The 19,729-nt window shown below is 38.8% G+C and overlaps 2 protein-coding genes and 1 non-coding gene across 6 annotated transcripts in view; 1 reads left to right on the forward strand and 2 right to left on the reverse strand.

Annotated features, from left to right (window-relative positions):
- The first annotated feature begins 1,036 nt into the window (after positions 1–1,036).
- On the forward strand, positions 1,037–1,117 carry LOC119145703. Its single transcript, XR_005103509.1, has one exon. It is a non-coding gene; the product is annotated as a small nucleolar RNA SNORD87 (small nucleolar RNA).
- Positions 1,118–1,783: 666 nt separating this feature from the next.
- On the reverse strand, positions 1,784–14,151 carry MCMDC2 (minichromosome maintenance domain containing 2). The gene is made up of 14 exons (XM_037380299.1): positions 12,321–14,151; positions 12,097–12,227; positions 11,941–12,000; positions 11,417–11,612; positions 10,345–10,467; positions 10,081–10,188; positions 8,710–8,838; positions 7,951–8,182; positions 6,075–6,280; positions 5,589–5,755; positions 5,023–5,199; positions 4,347–4,489; positions 3,698–3,807; positions 1,784–3,209 (listed from the first exon to the last, which is right to left on the reverse strand). Exons 1-14 carry the CDS (start codon positions 12,418–12,420, stop codon positions 3,043–3,045), a joined length of 2,049 nt encoding a protein of 682 aa, XP_037236196.1. The 5' UTR covers positions 12,421–14,151; the 3' UTR covers positions 1,784–3,042.
- A 782-nt stretch (positions 14,152–14,933) lies between these two features.
- Positions 14,934–19,729, reverse strand: part of LOC119144096 (serine/threonine-protein kinase Sgk3) — a 61,440-nt gene continuing 56,644 nt past the window's right edge. For all 4 annotated transcript variants that reach the window (XM_037379014.1, XM_037379011.1, XM_037379012.1 and 1 more), the window contains 4 exons: positions 19,615–19,710; positions 18,612–18,767; positions 17,373–17,462; positions 14,934–16,351 (listed from right to left, as the gene is read on the reverse strand). In XM_037379014.1, coding sequence (XP_037234911.1) covers positions 16,181–16,351; positions 17,373–17,462; positions 18,612–18,767; positions 19,615–19,710 — 513 coding nt within the window. In that variant the 3' untranslated portion in view covers positions 14,934–16,180. The remainder of the gene's footprint in view (positions 16,352–17,372; positions 17,463–18,611; positions 18,768–19,614; positions 19,711–19,729) is intronic.

Here is a 19,729-nt window from a genome sequence, read left to right on the forward strand (position 1 = left end):
GCTTGCTTTAGGTAAAACGGCCGTGCCTCTGTTTAACCCCGGTCTTGGCTGATGCCATCTGTAGTTTTTCTCCCCAGGTAATGACAAAGCCAGCAGTGAGGCTGCCTGGTACATTGATATTTCTGTGATTGGCTTACTGTCCCCAGGGAAGTATTGATGCTTTCTGCTACTAGCTCAGCAGTGGTGTTCTCAGAATCAAACATCTTTTATTTCTTTTCATGGCTTTAGGCAGGAAGTGAAGAAATGAGTTTGTTACTGGCTTTGGGAATCTTCCGTCTGGACTCTGCCACACTGTTACCTTGCAAGCAGAAAGGTGTCACATGAACTCTGGAGCTATGGAAGTAATTATTTCATACTGTACTTAAAAATGCCAAGGAAAGCTTCCTGAAATCTCAATCTAGAGTTGTGAAGCGGGTTTATGGCTTGTAAAGTTACAGGTGGAACAATGGGCTATGATTGTATGTAGGGTGAAGAGGTTGAAATTCTAACAAAAAGTATGATGACAGATAAAAGCTCTTAAGATTTGTTCACCAGAACAAAACAGGTACAATCCAAGAAGCCTGAAGGAATCGCTGGGGGTGGGGGAGTGGGGAGAGGTTTGTAAAGTATCAAAGTATCTAGTTTTTAACTGGGCAGAGAAACAAGACTTCTGCTTTGAACAATTAACAGATGCTAGTTGGAAGTGACTAAAAATAATGTGTTCAGTCACCATCCCTGCTGGCACTTAACTGTATCTGTTGAAATATGTTTCAGAAAGAAAGGCATCTATGGCAGCAAACTTAACTTCTAGAAAGGTACTTGGTATCTGGGGCTTCAATGCAACAACAGGGAGGGACCTGCATTTTTGTGCCTCAAGAAAGCTTTTTTTTTTATCTTGTTCCTGGCCATCTTGAATCCATTCTGTGTTTAACAGTTAAAAAGAAGGTTCTACTTCAGTTTACAGAAGTGCAGCTCTTCAGACAAGCTTAACAGATGCCCTTGTGTTTGATAACCTGGAAAATACTGCACCAGTCTTCCTGCAAGCAGGAAACTGGTTGCTGGCATAATGATGATGATTACTCTTTGCCGTTTACCCAACTGAATTTTATGATGAGCAGTTTGCATCTGATGTGCCAGCTAATTAGTAGGATTTTCCCAGTTTGATTTGCTACCATTGTTTCTCATTTTAAATATTTATTCTTTTAAAGGTGTTATGACATCAGATGACCCACTGGCTTCGAGCCTTGTGTAGGCACCATACAACCAACAGTAGACTCCATCCACTTCTAGAAGTAAGGGTGTTAAAAGACGGTAAGTTGTTTTTTACTGGAGCACTACAGTCCTGCTGTACTGCTAGCTGCTGAAGGCCTGCACTGGCCACACTTGCTGTCTGGGACAGTGCTGGCTTACATCAGCTGAAGGTGTGGCCTGTTAGCCAAGGACACTTCTGGACTACTTTGCTGTCTTTTACTTGTGGTACTGCTACTAGTCTTCTAACTTTTGCTTAAAACATCAGGGAAGAAACTGAGGAGAGGTAAGGATAACAAGTTGTGCTCTTGCAGAAATTTTTTTCTAAGGCTATACAGTCCTTAATGTGGCTTGTGAAAAATAGTGATTATTTATAAAGAAATTCTATTTAAGTCTATTCTAGAACTAATTTTGCTGGCATAACGATGAAATCTTAGCTGTTTACCCATCTGACCAGTTTTTGATGTGTACCTTTAAATCTGAAATGCCATTAAAGTAAATAATTTTGTATAAGATTACAGAAAAATGACTAACTTATTTTGAGTATTTTTTTTTGTTAGCTTGAAAACAGCATCCTGAAATGTGGAATTCTAATGCACTTGGAAATGCTTTCATGGCCCTGCCAGCTCCTCAGAAATACTGCTTGATTCAGCAGTAAGGCAGGAGAGTAGCTGTTCAGTAAAAATATGTAAATAAAGCTCTAATGAAGTTCAGGGGAGAGTGTTACTTTAGAAGGGGAAGTGGCCTTGTGGACACTTTGAACTTAGTATGAATATTTGTGTACCAATTGATCAAAATTGAATAAATCAAGGGTTAAAACTTGTGTCATCTTGTCTGAGTGTTTATAATGTTAGTGGTGGCAGCTTGTCCAGCTGCTTACCTTACCTTGAAGATGCAGCTTGACATATGAAAAAAATCTTGGGTTTTTGTTTTCAGTGACTAGTTTTTTGTTGAGGCTATGTGAGCAGTAGCATGGTGATCCAGCTGTACAACATCCAGGGTAGGAGTCACACCAACCTGTCAGTATTCAGCTTGTCAAGATTTGACATGAAGTCTACAATTTTTCTGCTGCAAGTCTGTAGTTGGAGAAGCGTACTCATCTTCTACCACACCATTGTTTATACTTCTTTTTGCAGTGAGGTAGAGTTGAATTCATTGAGCTGCCTACTTACTGGGTCATCTAATACCATTTCCCCGCCTCAACCCCTCATCCATGGAGTTCTGCTATATCTTTTCAGATTGCAGGAGCACACTGACATCCTGGTCTAATATTTTGCTGTTATGTAAAACTAAGATAAAGAACATCAAGCACTATGGTGATACATCTTTAAATTTATAGAGCATGAATAATTTAAGAAAGCTGCCTTACGCTATGAAAAGTTTTAAGTACTTAAAACTACTTCCCCCTTATTGATACATTTGAATAGAAGCAACAAGAAAAACTGCAGCGTTCATGTAGTTGAAATGAAATGTTAGATTCTAGACTCCTGGTTTGTTAGGTGTAGTCTTATTAAAAACCGTGCTTTACTCTTCACTTAACTGTGCATGAACAGTGGTAGCCAGGAAGGGAAGTTCAGGTTGAGGCTTTATTCTGAAGCCAGGGCCTCCCAGGATGAAGACATCACTCCTGCTTTCAAACAACACTGTCACAAAATGTGTAATTATATCTTGTCAGCTGTGCTTTATTCTTTAGCAAAATAGCAACTTTTAGCAACTTCTTGTCTTACAAAAATCTCAGAAGCTTTATTAGTTGGATATTTTTAAGTGCAGTCTCTCAAAAAGCTGGTTTCAAGCTTTACTTACAGAGTGGAGTTTTCACTCTTCCTTAGTGTTAATGTGAATTCCTGGGCCATATGCACCAATAAAATTCAGCAGTTCATGGTGACACTGCATGAGGTAACTATCTCTCTGTTGCAGGGAGTTTTCATCACTGAGGTCAAATGGAAATACAGGATTTGGTGGTACACAGAATGTGGACTTGCCTAAGCAAAGAAGAAACGAAGACTTAGACTAAAAGACTTTACTTTTGCCAGGACTTTGAAGGGGGAGAAAAAAGCTGACAGATTACTTAAAAATGGGTAACATTCTTGTCCCACTGCCAAATTTGTGTGTGAACAAGTGTAACTGATGTTAGATAACAACAAAAAAAAAGCCAGTTCTTGTCTTTTATTTCCCCAGGGAGGGGAACTGTTTAGTTTAACCTGGACCATTGTTAGAGAAGCAATGCCTCAAATAAGCCAGCATAAACGAAGGAGGTTTGTTGCTGGCCTGTGGCCTAATTACACACCGCACTGAGAGACTCTGGGAAGGTCAACTGAAAGAGTTTTCTGATACCAGTCTTCAACAGTGGAAATTCTGGACTTTGATTTGAAACGAACTATTATCACAATGAATTGGTATAAAGTGTTTTCAAATTGACAAAATATGAAAACTATGTACCCAATACTAAAGACTGAGTTGCATTATTTACCATGTTTTAAAGTAAGAGATGATTCAAGTAACAAGATGGCAATCAGCGCATCTTCCTCTAGTACCTTCTTCCTTAAACTTAGTTTAGTATGAGCCTTAGACAGTGAAATCCTAAGAGATTAATACAAACATGTCAAAAATAAAGAATGCCCTGTTTCAAGCACTTCCGTAAATAGAAAAGTTAACACTGGAGTGTTGGGGTTTTTTTATTCTGCCATACTTAGCTGTGCAAACTTCCCACAAATACTGTGCAGTTATACTTGTCACTGACAAAGTACATAGTAATATGCATGACTCTTGTGCTATGAAAGCAGTGGAACTTGGCATAATATCTCTTTGATATTATATATTTTTTTAAAAAAATTTTTTTTGCTTGCATAATATGAAATGTGATAATTTAAATCCCATTTTTGTTTTTCTAGATAGATTTAATAGTGATAATTGTTTCTTCAATCACTTTTTTGCCTGGCAAAGTTCTTTTAAGGTTTTTTTCCCCCAACATCAATATATAAAATAAATGGTAAATAAGATTCTTTACACTTTTAACTTTCAAGAGTCTTGTCTAGATTTTCATTTAACAAGCTCTGTAGCAGGTTAGCACAATTTCTGTTTGGAACATAGATGTGTTTACTGTGTAAAGTAGGACATACAGAATTTTTAGTGCAGATGCTGATAATGTTGATCCATGACTAGAATCTCTTCTCACTCTGCGACTTGCAAGATAGTAGCCCTGAATGAGGTTTTCTGCGCCTGAACTCAGTTCAACAGGAAGATTCTTAGCAAACAAAATAAACTAGAAAGAGGGTATACATTTTAAGTATTTAATTGGGAAATAAAAGAAATTGCATTTTTCATACCTTTTAATATGCCAGTGGAATAGTAATATAATTTGGACAGTATATTCTATCAATAGTTTTTATAAAAACAGCTGTCACCATTCAGCTATGTGTAAGGATAGATCTCGGATACTAAATAGAATAACCTGCTAATTATACTTGGAGATATTGACAGTTTATTTAGAATGGAATATTAACTTTTACTACTGATTGTAAACTTGGAGATCTGTTCTCACATAAATGTTAATCTGGTATGATTTTCAGAAACAAGATGAAACTGAATTTATTACGTTGGCCCTTTCAAAGAACTGAAGCTAATTTTACAATCCTGTTAGTGCTAGTGGGAATATGGTGGGGGGAAAGGTAGAAAGTGAGTATTAACAGGTTTTAAAATAAGCAAACAGAATGTAAAGAGAACCTTCTGATTCCAGAAACAATATGATATTCCCAAGTATAATGCGTTTCTAAATTACTGGATAGTATTGATTACCTCCTCATAATCCTGCATTCTGAACTGCTGTGAGACTTTGTACAGCATGGCTTCAGGATTAATGGCTTTTTTCAAGATGTGATGTACAAGAGGAGAAGACAGTTGACACGAAGGAAACTCATTATATATCAAAAGCCCAAAAACATCTAAAAGGTTAGATGGAATCAAACTTGTATCCTAAAGAAGAGACCCCAAAAAAGAAAATAACTTTATTTTGGTTACTATTTTCCTACTTTTGACTTGTAGGAACATTGGTTTGTTTTCAATCTGACATGCTCAATATCCATAAATACTAATCCTGCCAGATTATCTAATGAATTACCTGTAATATACACAGTAAATTTTTGTTTGTATAGTAGTTGTCAAAAGCTATTCTGAATAAAACAATACCTACTTTTGGTAAAGCTAGCTCATTTTAGAAGATACTTGATTTAAAGTCACTTAAATTGTGATGTTTTGGGAAATACTAAAATTTGACTGGTTTCATTATTTTGTAAGTTGAAATAACCATGGACACAGATGATTGATACAGCACAGTTACTGCCATAACAAGGCATGTGCTTTACCATCTGTCCAATTAAGAAGTTATTCCTCTGTATATGTTTCTTGGAGGAAGAATCCACATCTACGAAAGACCAAAAATTGGTCTGAACTGAAATAGTAACTTGATGGTCAGCCTCTTCTCCGTACTTCTTCCCAGGAATGAACACTGTTGTTGTTCTGCTCTCTATCACTAGGAAAGACAAAATATGGCCGTTAGTTACATAATTGATCTAGTTTAACTATAAATTCTAGTCACACGCACACTACTGAAACCAGTCACGATTATGTGTTTCACTGAATTGTCATGATCAATGGATCTCTGTAGCCTGTGTAGCAAATTAAGTTTATAGGACCTTGGCTTTTTGTCCCTTGTTTCTTACACAGACTCACTAAAAACAGTTTCTAGATTTTTGCAGCATTTGAGGGCCATGAGCTGGGGAAGAAACCTAGCCATGAATTTGCATGTTTGTTTCGTTCTGTCCCCTCATTTGTAGTTGGTATGAGATTACCTGACTGTAGAAGTTCAAGTTTATCCTTTTTGTATGAAGATAAGTCTCCTATGTAACAGATACCACCCTGAGCCAGCACAGCGCTGCAAGCTTGAATAGTAGCACTTCCAGATCCGTGTTTATCTTTGGACACTGAAGGAAAAATTTCACTAGAAGGTGGGTGTCGTATGCCACGAGGCAGAAGACATACGCTGTAATTCAGAAGCCTAGAAGATTAAATAATTCTGTCAGTACTTTATAATAGTATTTATATATAGTTAAGACTTAGAAACGACAACAAAAAACCTTAGCATAAAATCAGTGTCAAAACTACCTGTTTAGAGTAACTGAATACAAAGGTAGAAGCCCAAGCCTTCAACAGCTGCCAACAGGACTATTTGCCATGGATTTAACACAGAGCAAATAATGGTTTGCAATAGAAGTAATTCCTAGGAAGTCCAAGAAGTCCCATAATTTAACCCCATATTGTTAACTCCTCTTCCTATTCTAGAGAAAATTTCCCAGTGATTTAAAAGGGTAGAGGATGAGTAATCCTGGCCATCTGGGAAGAAAGGAAAGGCTGGGAACTTGCAAGCTCTGCTTGCCTGGGTTACACTGCCCCCCCTGCCAATTCTTTTTGAGAAAGCAGGTATAGAATTTCTCATCCCCTGCACTATGTACCTTGGCACAAAGAGGTTGCAAATTGTCTGGTGCCACACTCAAAGGCAACTAATGAATTTAAGATGTCAGAGAACAATTTATCCTACTATTAATACTTGGGATAAAATTTTTAATTAAAATTAGTAAGCATTAGTAAATAGGCTATCATACCAACAGAAATATGATGTAGGAAATGCCTACTTTAAAAAGCTACTGACAATTAAATACTATGTATATATGCAAGATAGTACAAATGACAGTACTGACCAAGATTTACAGTGTGCAACTGTTTCAATATTTTGACATTTTGATTCTTAGAACAATCTGTGCTCCTATGATTTCTCTTTTGGAATCTTACTCTTAACTTGGGGGAAAAAAATCCTGAAGCCCACATTTTTTTCAAATTTGAACTAATTTCTACTGCTAAATTTGAAATAGTTAAAATACTTTTTTCCACAACAAAAAATATTAATTTGTTGAAGAACTCTCAGATGAAAATGGAATTCATGCCGTTTTCGAAGATGTTTTTCAAAATGAAGCCCTGTTTTGAGTTGGGGAAGGAGAAAGAAATTTTGTTTAAATTAATGTAAATTTAAAGCTGGGCATATTATACTTCTCTGCAGTGTATGTGAAATTATGTTAACACTTTATAGTTGTATAAAGGGGTAAATACATAAATACAGAAAAAACATTTTGTTAAAGGCAACAACAGCTGGATTTATGACCTATTGAGTAAAGATGTATGAGACTTTTGACACCTTATCACTATAGTGTTTATGAAAAAAAGTGATAAACATGTAAATATCTATTTACACACTGCTTATTAACTGAAAATGCTGCCAGCTGGGAAGTGGTGATGAAAAGGCTTAAAGTGACACAGGATTTGAAAAGTAGAGCCCTTTGCTCTTACCATTGCCAGCTTCTGGGACAGTCTTTAGCTTTGATTTTCGAAGAATGTCTTGTTTGAGCTCTGCTAAGCAGTGCTAGTGTTAAAATTTTACTGATATTATGAGAGTGTTAAGGGGTTTTATTATTAGTGAAGTTCTGATCTAGATTTATCACTTGAAATAAATAAAAATGTCCCAGGGATAAAAATTGGGTATTTTTACAAAGTTGGAGCCTTGTATATCCTTTTAAAATACAGTCTCTAGCTTTTCATGTAAGACCGATCTGATTATCTTTAAAGGACTCACATTTTTAATTCTAAATGTACATGAAAAGGAAGGAATTTCTTTACCTATCAATTACTAGCGTATCACTTGTCATGATCAACAGATCCAGATAATCCGCATTTTCTTTTTCACACGTCTGTACTAGACTCAGCAATATTGCGAGTTTAAGAGTATTGTAAGTGCCTGGTGGAACAACTTCAGAAGCAAAGATATTGGCAAGGATGGCAGTAAACCCCCAGCATGAACCTGAAGTCAGTGAGAGCAGATGCTTAAAATTGTCACTGACAAAAGAAGGGCCTAGTGAAAAGAAAGTACAGGTTAACAAACACTTATTAATAAGAGACATGCAGATATACTAGAACAAATCACCATTCTAGTCTTGATACAAAATTTACAAAGAACAAATGTTTATGTATTAAGTGCCAATTCAGAATGTAAACATCTGACACTTAGTTTTACTACTAAAAAGGTAGCAGACAGGATCTGCTAAAACTGATGGGAGTACGAAGGAGTAACAAACTGAAATACCAGGTTCATTTAAGGTGTGATTTCAAAGTACCTTGAAGTACCAATGGATAGAAGAAGTTGGAAAGAGAAGTTGAAGAACTGCAGCAAATAATTATGTCGTTTCCCAACGCATGGAAAGCAGGCAAAAGACAACATTTTCAAATTACAGTAAGCATACATTTCAGACTGTAAAAGGAAAGTCCCAGAGTGGTTTCATAATCTGGACTTCCTAGATAACTGAAAACTACAAATTCTCCGGATTTTGTTCCAGAAGATTTTCCAACTTTTTTGGTCAAATTTTACTAGAACTTTCTTACCAATTGGCTTACAGAGCTGTACACTATTGACTTCTATACATGCTGTAGCTTGTAAGCCATTTTGTACACAAGCTGGAATTCCTATAATCTTGTAGTGGTTTCCTATTTTCATTTTATTGGCCAGTTCATCTAGAAATTGGGAAGGAAAAAAAAAAGGGTGTGGGTGGACAACACTTGCAGATGTGTTAGGGCATAAAAAGTTTTAGAGACATGGTCAGAAAACTTTCTCACATTCTGAATGGTTCAATTTTATGATTTAAATGCAGAAAACAACAGCTGGATGCCAGGCTCACATAATGGACTAGACTAAAATGAAGCATACAATTTAATTATTTAGTGCAACAGATAAGGAAGGCATACTGGGTGAGGAAAAGTAAATTCCTGATAAAGAAAATGGATAATGCATTTAGTTCTGTGTTGAAAAGAAAATGGACAGTTGTTTGCAGGTATGCATTCCTACTCTGAAACTTTTGGTGACAACATAACTGATGGTTACTGTCCTGTAAAGTGTCAGAGAAAAGAACAATAAAAAGGAGATCCAAATTAAACAGAGTTTTAAAAGACACACAAATAGCTTTGGGAACCTCTGTATTTCTGTGCATCTTTAAAAAAAATCTCACATTTATGTTTTGGAAATGTGAGTTAGGTCCAACCAAACATGAATGTCAGCTGTGAGACCCTGTCTAACCTCATTGATCACTGAAGCCAGTCAAAATTTAACACATGCATAACTCACAGCATCTCACCATAGACTGTGTTTTATAATTTTATTATTTTATAATATTATTATTAATTTTTTTCTATTTAGTTTTCCAGAAATGAACCATATAATTCCATAGACTTTTGGAATGGCAGCGTTTGTTTTTTTTAAAAAAACAATTAATAAAAGCATTTTGGTGAGTTCTGATTTTAGTTGGATATTCACATTAGAAATTATTTGATGTCTGCAGTGCAAGTAGTAGTAGCAGAAGCCAAAAAAACTGATGAAACGTGGAAAACAGCTAGACCGAGGAAGGATGTGAAAAATGCATTAAGTTAGTACAAAACAGTATGACCAAAGGAAGTAGAAAGGAGGAAAAATAAGGTAAGGTCAGAATGCAATACTACAGAGCTGGCCAGGGGATTTTATTTAAATGAAGGTATAAAAGTAAACACAACAGTTTTGCCATGTGCACTTTTCAGTCACCTGTGTACACTGTTTAGTTACTTAGCTAATTTGATGTACTTCCCCCCCCAACCCCCCAATTCTATTGAAGAACTGCAATAAAAATTATGACTTTCACAATTTTATCCAGAGAAATGAGCCTATAAGGAAAATGCAAGGGATTATTATTCTAAAACATCTTAACAAAACTCCAAAATGCAGCTTACCTCTCAAGAAAACTGTAAATGTCTGAATCCTAAAATGTGATTTATCATTGGAATATCCTTTCAAAGCATTAAGAACTTTTGTATCAATCATTTCAACTATTTGTTTATCTTTCAAAATAAAGGCAAAGAAAAGGTTAGTTATCTTGAAAACAGTACAGCTGGGGGTGGGGGTGGGGCTTGTTCCACTTAACTGTTTTGTTTACTTATTGTGTAAGAGAAGTAGGAAAGTAACAGATAAAAAAAATAAAACTATATAGATCCTACCACCAAGTACTCTAAATTTCACGTCTTCCTGCAGTGCTGAAGAACACATACTACACACAAAATCATTCCTCACTGTGGCAGATTCTGTAGCTCCAGGCAGATGCACTCTTATGTACCTAAACCCTTTAAAAAATAAAAACAATTACTAAACATTTAAAATGAGGACGTGGTTTTCATTTTAAATTTCCCATTAAGAACAGAAGTGATTAAACTACCGACAATGAAATTCGACATTTAGTATGTGTTTCTTCGGATGAGCATACTTTTGACCACCACGCTGTCACTAAAATGATCTGTATCGTTAATGATAAGTAGCCCACGAGATGGCAGAATTTCCGGCTGCAAAACATTCCCAGGCAGAGCAGCTTGGCCTGGCCTTTTGAGCAGCAGGGAGCAAGCCGGTGCCACTTCTGCCTGCCAGGGGATACAGATAGTCGTTATCAAATACCTGCCCTCCTAACGACATCATTATGATTTATTCTGCAGTCTCCTAACTTTGGGATCTAGCATCTCATGTATAATTTTATGGTCTCTGTTACAGGAAGAAGCAAAAAAACAGCCTTTGAAATACTTAAGGCCTAATCCTGCAATAATACAAGCAGTTCAGTAATACTACTCAAAGTAGTTCCATAGAAGTCAGCTACTCTTTAAAGCAAACTCGTTCTATGCTAGAAGCTTTTGCCAGTTAATTAAGCATACAGTTTTGTGGTATTTTTATATAAACAGAACCACAGTTTCCAATAAACAAAGTATTCTACTACTTTAGCATTTTTTCTTGCAGATAATTATTAAATTATATTGGCAACATATCTTTTCTCATATAAACCATCTTCAGCATTAGGAAAATGAATTGCTGGCATAGCTATGCTCCCAAAACATTTAATAATGCTGAACAACCACTGGCAAGGTCCCCCGCTTTCAATTGATAAAATCATGCCGTGCTCATTACAAAAATGTACGCATAATAAGACCGCATAGGAAAACGCTGTTTCATGCTAGGTTTTTAATCTGTTATCAAAATTATTTAAAAGCTTTTGAAATAGTACTGATGTCTTTTTTCCTTTTTTACTACCTTCAGAAAATGGACAGGTTTCCTCAGTACAAAGAAATCTTGCTCCTTGTGTATATTTTGTTACAGTTCCCATTGCAATTGCTATTCCTTCAGACATATAAAATCTTTGAGATGTGTAATCAAAAGGAAATGCAGAAAAACTCATAACATAACTTGGTAAAGATGGCAAATGTGTTGGCTTCAGCAGTATGCTAATCTAACAAGAGACACAATTACATTAATACTGTATTTTTTTTTTTTTTAATTTAAAACTGCTTTACTTACATGGACAAACACACAATGTGATATATAGCTATTAGAAAAAAATACTGAAATGCCTGAAGTGTAAAAGAAATTAGGTTTCCTACTAATTATCTCAAAATTCTTGCAATATGGTTGGGTGAGACTTCCAGCTATTATTAATTACAAATAATAGTACAACCAAAGGGAAAACGAAAACTGAAAAGTTAATACAAAAATAATAAATTAATACTTCATGCTTAAAAGATTTAAGATCTACATGGAGGAAAATGATGCAGACTCACCTGAGCCTCCGTCTGCAGTTGTTCAATTAACGATAATGTCTTAATAGCTATGAAGCATACCTGTGATTAAAAAAAAAACACCTTCATTTTAGAAAAGAAAATCTAGTTAAAATATAATGTACTTTTGTCTACTCTTGTTTATAAATATGTACTTACTGACTGAAATATCTGTGCAGCTTGTATGGGATTATGAAGAATGTAATTTCCAAGAGTTGCATCTAATTCAGCAATATCAGAAGGATTTATTGAAATAATGAAACGATAAACAGCATAACTTTGTTTTGAGTCTGTAGAGGCAAAAAGGATCTTAAATAAAAACAACAGAGATTTGTGTAACATTATGTATCAATTTAACAGACTATCTATTGAGTGAATAATACCATTGTATTTTCTGCAGTCGTGCACAAATTTCTGAAGGCCACCACTTCTGTCAAGGTAAACAAGGGCAACTTCCCTCATTTTCTGTATTTCATGATGCATCTTCCAAGAGAAGATCTTTGCATTCTCTATCAAAACACTGAAATAAACTGAGAAGAAATTATATTAGAACTGGCCATGCCACAGTAATAATAAAGGTATATATTAACAAAGCCATACAAAATTAAGAGCATCTCTTTTTCAAACTATGCAATTCTTTAAGGATATTTAATATTCAGTGGAAAATTCTTTCCAACAGCTGAAGCATACTACATTCCTGAAGTAATTCCTGAAGAATGTTCTAGTGTTACCTTTTCTCAGTGAATTATTCCACTGCCCAGTTCCCTAACCCATGAAATTAAAGCTTGCATTTAACCTCCCCTATATATTTTACAGCTATAATCAGCTTACAAAAAGTAAAACTTAAGCATCTCTCTTATCTGAGAAGTCTCATAGCTATTAAAAAGTGTGAAACTTGGCCACACCTTTTCCCTTTTCAAAATCTGGCTTTCCTGTGCTGATGTTACCTCCTTTAGCACTCACTTAAGGTGTTGATCTTGCAAACACTTATTTCCAGTCATGTACATCTCTGTACACAAAAGATCAGTGCTGATTCCCAAAGACAAAACTTTCACAACTACAATTTTAGTTTACAGTCTGGGTTTGGAGGCTGACCGTGCTCTTCTGTGCTGTTCTATTTGTGTATTATCCACGTCTGCGTTTTTTTAGAACGTAGAATCTCACACGTGAAGCACTACTTTGCTGAATTTAGAGTGAGAATTACTAAGGCCAAAATACTGTCTTACAGATTCTGTTCTATGAAGCGTCCTTTGTCCTCGCTGTAGATGACCAATATGAAACGCCACTTAAATCTTTAAAAACAGATTCAGCCACCTAGTAATACACAAGACACAGAATCATTGGGCTGATGAGGAAGAGCTCCTGTAGGAGCTCACACAACTGGCTTCAGGAGAACAAATGGATCAACATCCTAGAGAGAGGAATCTGGGTAACAGTGCAACGCCAGCGTGGCAGCAGTGTACACTCTGTCCCCCGAGGACTGTATGCTGTGGGCCGGCACATGTGGTTAGTGCCTCAAGCATCCAATTTTAAGCACAAGTTGAAAGAATTTCAAGTAGGGATTTTTTTCAGTTTCTTTAGGATTACTCCTACACAATTACTGCTCCATCCCTTGAAATCTTCAGCAAAAAAGAATTCATGAAAAACACACACATGCATGCAGATCCACCCGATCCCCCCGGACCGAGCATTCCCCAAGCTGGCAAGAAAAGGACACCAAACACGACCAGGCTATGGCCCAGGTCACTGTGCACTGACCACTGTCATCTCCTAAGCTTCAAGAAACAGCCTGACCGGTTCCATTACCAGGGTGCCCATGTCTCATCAGTGCCCCCACAGCCAACTAAGGCCACACTCCAGGGTGTGACAGCACACTGCCCAACACAGCCCTCCTGGCTTCAAGCTCCCGCCATCAGCACCCCTTCCTCACAATCCCACCGGCGCTCTCTCCAAAATACTCTCCAGCCTTCCTATACCCCCTGTTCAGTGCTGCTGTGTCGGCAGCAACGGGTACTGAGGGCGACCAAGGCTGCCCACACGGCAGCCGGGAGAGGGACCACGCCGCCTTCTCCTTACGAGGGCGCTGGTATGCCCGCCGGAGAAGGGAACGGCACCGTTTACGAGGCGGCAGCCAGCGGCTCCACAGCCGCAGGACGGGGCCACCGGCACCGCTCCCTCTCTCCCTCAGCCGGCACCCGCCGCCGGGGCGCCCGCGGAACCGCGCGCGGCGCAGGCGGGAAACCAGCTGCCAGCCGCCCCGCGCTCAGCCTCCGGGCCGCCGCTGCCGGGGGCCGCCGCTGCCGGGGGCCGCCGCTGCCGGGGGCCGCCGCTGCCGGGGGCCGCCGCTGCCGGGGGCCGCCGCTGCCGGGGGCCGCCGCTGCCGGGGGCCGCCGCTGCCGGGGGCCGCCGCTGCCGGGGGCCGCCGCTGCCGGGGGCCGCCGCTGCCGGGGGCCGCCGCTGCCGGGGGCCGCCGCTGCCGGGGGCCGCCGCTGCCGGGGGCCGCCGCTGCCGGGGGCCGCCGCTGCCGGGGGCCGCCGCTGCCGGGGGCCGCCGCTGCCGGGGGCCGCCGCTGCCGGGGGCCGCCGCTGCCGGGGGCCGCCGCTGCCGGGGGCCGCCGCTGCCGGGGGCCGCCGCTGCCGGGGGCCGCCGCTGCCGGGGGCCGCCGCTGCCGGGGGCCGCCGCTGCCGGGGGCCGCCGCTGCCGGGGGCCGCCGCTGCCGGGGGCCGCCGCTGCCGGGGGCCGCCGCTGCCTCACCAAGCGCCCCGCGGCCCCGGCCAGGCAAACGCCACCCCCGCCCTGCGCACAGGCACCGCCGCCGGGGTCATGGGCCCGCAGCGCAGCAGGTACTGAAGGACAGCCTATTTGTAAACCCGTTGTCTCTCGTTATTAAGTACTGCCTAGTGAACTGGTGACTACTCATGAGCGCCTGGTCAGCCTTCGCTCAGGTCATTTCATTGAATGTCTTTATGAACAAAAACCACAGAACATTTCTGAAGTAACAGACAAAAATAAGTTGTTATTTACAAGTTATATAATAAAACTACTACCGTGATAGGCCTTTATATACTAACTGCAGTCTTTTTTTGCATTGTTTAAAAATATTTCCTTAAACAGAAATTGTTCAGTTATCAGTTTGTCCATACACATGTATGTTTGAGAAATACAACAGCTTTTCACATTTTAAAAATTATCAGTGTAATTTACACTTCCCTGCCCCCCCCCCCCCCCCCAATACCAAGTGAAGATTTAAAAATGGTGCAAACTGGAACACAAAGACAAGTAGCTATGAATGTTGACAAACTGTTGACAACCAGTCTGGAACATAACAGTGTTTCAAACTATAAATCCGTGAGAAAAACCTCTAAGTATTTGGCATGATCCCCTCACCACCCACCCCAAAAGGTTAAAGCAAGAGAGCCTTTTAAAGGAACAGTGATTATTGCATATTATATCTTTGGAAAAGCAGAGTTTTAACCAAAACCATTTTTAATGCAGTTGAAATATAGATGTGTTTAGCTCAGGGAGGAAAGAAAAGCAGAACACATGATCAATAATGTTACCAAACTGATCCAGTTGATTTGTTCCATCCTTGCTTTGAGTAATCCCCCATACCGCACACAATACAGTTGAACAAACAGGTGCTGCAGCAAGTGCAAGAGCAACAATCCAGTTTCATATGACCAACTTGTCAGTCTGCAGAAGTCTTTTAAGAATCTTGGTCTTAATTTATATTAACCTCTCATTTAAGTGCTAACAGGTAAATTAATGTATATTTCAAACTGATATAACAGGGAAAACATTTACCTTTTTTAAACCAGGATATACAAAAGACAATTTGCATAGTTACAATTCAAGCACAAAGTCACTGTAAATAGTACAAAAGCATTTATAAATTTACTAAATTTGCTGCTGTTTGTGCCAGTTAAATCTTAGATAGGTATGAATGTAAACTTGAAGGGACTGAGGAGAACAGTCAGTGTTTTTGCTTAAAAATATGTAGAGAGCGCTTTTTAAAGATTTTAAAAAATATTTTCTGCAGCAGGAACAAACAGTTACATCCCAAAGAAAGCCATCCAAAATGCCCAAATTCCTCCTATACAGCAGAGACAGTTTGTTCATAGGTTTCAAACCTACATACAAAACTAGGCACTAGTTCTGGAATTACGCTGTTCTGGAATGTGTCCATAACCCTAAGACTTCAGTTCACTCCAAGACTTCCAACACACTGTTGGCGTCTAACTTCCTAGGAAAACATATCTTCAGAAGGTGGTGCGTAAGAAAATCCAACAAATGCATCATCCGCCTCTAGGACACTGGCATTAACAATGTTGTAATCTGAAGAAACACAAACTGAATATGGGACCATTTCTTCTGTGAACACTGCATCAAAATTCCCAATATCATCTGGTCCAACCTAGAAAATAGAAAGATCTATCAGTTGTATTAATACTGCGTTTTAAACTTGTGCTTGTCCTTTAGTTTTCAAATTTAACCCGAGACTATTTATGTCATTCATTCTTATTTAAATACAGGAAATTTCAGGAAGCATCTCTGAAAACAGCTATTAAAGGCCTCCTTGTTTCTTTTAGGATGGAGTTACAAACCTTTATGATCTGATAAACCTTAGAAATATGAAGAAATATCTCTTTCTTAAATGACTGTTACGAAGATGCAGAAACTAATCCCCTCACTCCACCCTCAAACCCACAAAATCAAACAACGAAAAAAAAACCCAAACCAAAAAAACCCCACAGAAACCAAAACCCACCAACCTGCTTCCCCAACCCCAAACCACACCAAATTCTTTCTCCCTTTTCCATCAATAAAATTTTAAGCATTAAATTCTAGCAATGGTTCTATTGTTATGAAAGATCAGCTTCCCAGTAACATGCCTAAAAAAATAAAGCATAGTAATATTTAGTCACAGAGAGAAGAGACAAGACAGCTAAGGCTTCTTCACCAAACAGAACGCAGACTCAACAAAAGGTGATCCTCGGATGTGACTTTAGGAAGGTCTTCCTCCCCACCACTCACCCCCACCCCAAGTTTTTGGACAAGCAGTCACAGGCTGACACAGTTTAAACTGATGGGAAGATCAAAATCTGCCACTAAAGCTTAATAACGACAAAAAAAAAGCAAGCAGTCTTTTGCGAAGTCTTCAAGTGAAGAGGCTATCTGTATTTTCTTCTTTGGTCTTCAGATCCCACAAAAACTGACAGTACTTTTGACAGAAATGAGCTGAAGAAAAGGTGATACATCAAACCAAGTTTTAAGTGAAAAAAAAGATAGTATCACTGCTGAAAAGCATGACCGCTCAAAAGGCCAGTCAGCACTGGGGGGGGTTCCCCTTCCTCATTCTGAAACAAGCACTCTTTGCTAATAGATGAGCCCTCAAAGGCAGAAATTTGGCAGGTATGAACTCAAACAGCACCTACCACATTAGGATTAAATGGTGGTGGAATCTTCTTCTGAAGAAGATCAGTCCAGCTGAGAGATTCAAAGAACGGGTGCTTTTGAATTTCAAGCTGCAGCAAGGAATAAAGATTTTAGGTATTTGAGAAATCCACTGTGTGCCTCGTTGTAAATACTACTTCAGACCGCATGCACATAAGGAAGTCCTTCATCAGTTTATTCAGCTAACTTTGCAATAAAAGCTGTAGTTGTAAAAACAGCAATTAAAATTTGTTAGGCTGCCTCTACAAGATAGTTTCCTTTTAAGTTCACATTTTCTGCTTTTAAGCCTTAAAATTAACAACTTTGAAGTCTACCACAGAATAAAAACGCTTTGTTAGTATCTCTGCTCCTGCCTTAAAATTGTTAATTTTTGTAAAGCAGATAGTCTAAGAATCGTCTACTTCAACATCTCTGCAATATGCCTACTAGTTACGAAGCAGCAAACAGTTGTGTTAAATGCTACCATCCTTTCATCTTGCTCCCCAATGTGAGAAAGTTCAATGTCAAGAGCCCAAATGCTCTGTTACCAGATCAACACACTACCTAACAGTAAGACTGCAAACAGAATACTATGAAGATCTCACAATTAATGGATGGAGAAGTCCTTCTAGATCATTCCTTATCATATCACACGGTTCCGAAGACATTTATACTTTCTCACATGACCTTGCAAACTGAGTTTTTGTTGTTACACTGGGAAAATATCTGCCATGATTTTAAGGCTAAAAAAAAAAACAAACCACAAAGAGCTGCTGTTTGCATGATACTAGGCTTCCTCTTTATCTGAAGGCTGGCTTTCATGTAGTTACTTAAACTGGCATTACCAGAAAATAGCGTTTCCTTTTGACTATTTCCCAGTTTCACTATGAACAGTGAAATCTGCCTTAGTACATCTTAGTGGCTACTACACCAGGAATTGTGCGTTTCCTTTGCTGGCAGGTACAGCAACCAAGCTATATTTTATATTTTATATATATATATATTATATATATATATTTTATATTTTATATTAAATCCCACAACAATCATCTCTCTTCTATCCTCAACACCTTCCAGGGACTGACCAAACTGGCATCTTTAATGAAGAAATAAGGAGGAGAAACACAGACAGAGATAACAGAACAATCTCTACCTCCAACTATTAAACCTGTGCCATGCACATAAAGTTGGTCATGTCCCTTTAAATGAAGTAGGGCTTGATAAATTAGGACGTTACATACAAAATCTTCCCTTGCTCCAAGTCTGCATTGCCGATCTTTCTCCAAAAGTTCTTCCAGAATAGACCAGGCTGTGAGACTAATTCCTGGGCGCAGTACTAGGGGTTTATGAAGAATATTCTCGTACATCTCAGCAACATCACGGCAGTAAAAAGGAGGCTAAAAAAAGAATGTTATACATTAATTTGAAGCCACATGCAATATTGTTTCATGTGTATGATCAGTAAATGATTCTATAAGAAGTGCAAACTGCTAGCAGTGAAGAAGGCTACCTCTTCTTACGCACTGCTAACTTCTAATTCAGTTATCACCATTGCCAGATCTTTACACTTGATAGCATCTCTACCCACCTCCTCGTCTCCTAACATGTTCTCACACTCCTAAGTAGTCATAGATGCCATCCAGCTTCAAAGCTGCCATTGAACTTACTTTAAAAGAACATGAGTGGAAAAAGATACCTATCTCCCCATGTAAGGTCCTATGGGAGGAGATCAAACTCAAGAAAACCAACAGAACAGATTGTTACTGGAGTAACTACACAAGACTAGAACAAGCATAGTAAGGTGTTTTTTTTTTTTTCCTAATGCTGCTTATCAAGAAATGGAAAAGCTAGGAGAAAACCTGGGAGGCCTAAGCAGAAAAGTACTTTAATTTTATTTATTCCAGTATTTGGCAAAATTTTACTTATATGCTGGGGTTTTTTATTGGGTATTATCGCTGTTGATTCATTTTACTCTCACATTCCCTCAAAGTGATGACTACTTGTCTTCATCACAGCGGATACCCAGCAGTTCACTGGAAAGTAAAATTTCAGACAGCAAGAGGCAATGAAAAATCCAAAAGAGAAAAAACAGGTGCTACATTGAGACAAACTGTTAATCCATTTAAGTGAAGTATTTCAGTATTTTGCAAAAGTTAGCATCTTTAACAACACTCCAGGGTTACTTCACATAAAGGGGGAGAGAGGAGGGAAGCAACCCCCGCCCCCCACATGTTAAATACATACCAGCCCATAAAGCATTTCATAAAGAACTGCACCAAGGCACCACCAGTCTACTGTGTTGTCATAGGGCTGCTTTTTAATGACTTCTGGTGCAAGATACTAAAATAAAAAATAAACG

Source organism: Falco rusticolus, chromosome 3, assembly GCF_015220075.1.
Source record: "Falco rusticolus isolate bFalRus1 chromosome 3, bFalRus1.pri, whole genome shotgun sequence".
NCBI lineage: Eukaryota > Metazoa > Chordata > Aves > Falconiformes > Falconidae > Falco > Falco rusticolus.

Bases quoted from the DNA above. Each gene is read 5' to 3' on its own strand.
- MCMDC2 (XM_037380299.1), bottom strand. From the start codon at position 12,420: ATGCATCATGAAATACAGAAAATGAGGGAAGTTGCCCTTGTTTACCTT. The intron at 12,228-12,320 runs GTATTATTCACT...TTGCCTCTACAG, and splicing joins CGACTGCAGAAAATACAATG to ACTCAAAACAAAGTTATGCT. The intron at 12,001-12,096 runs GTAAGTACATAT...TTTTAATCACAG, and splicing joins CTGCACAGATATTTCAGTCA to GTATGCTTCATAGCTATTAA.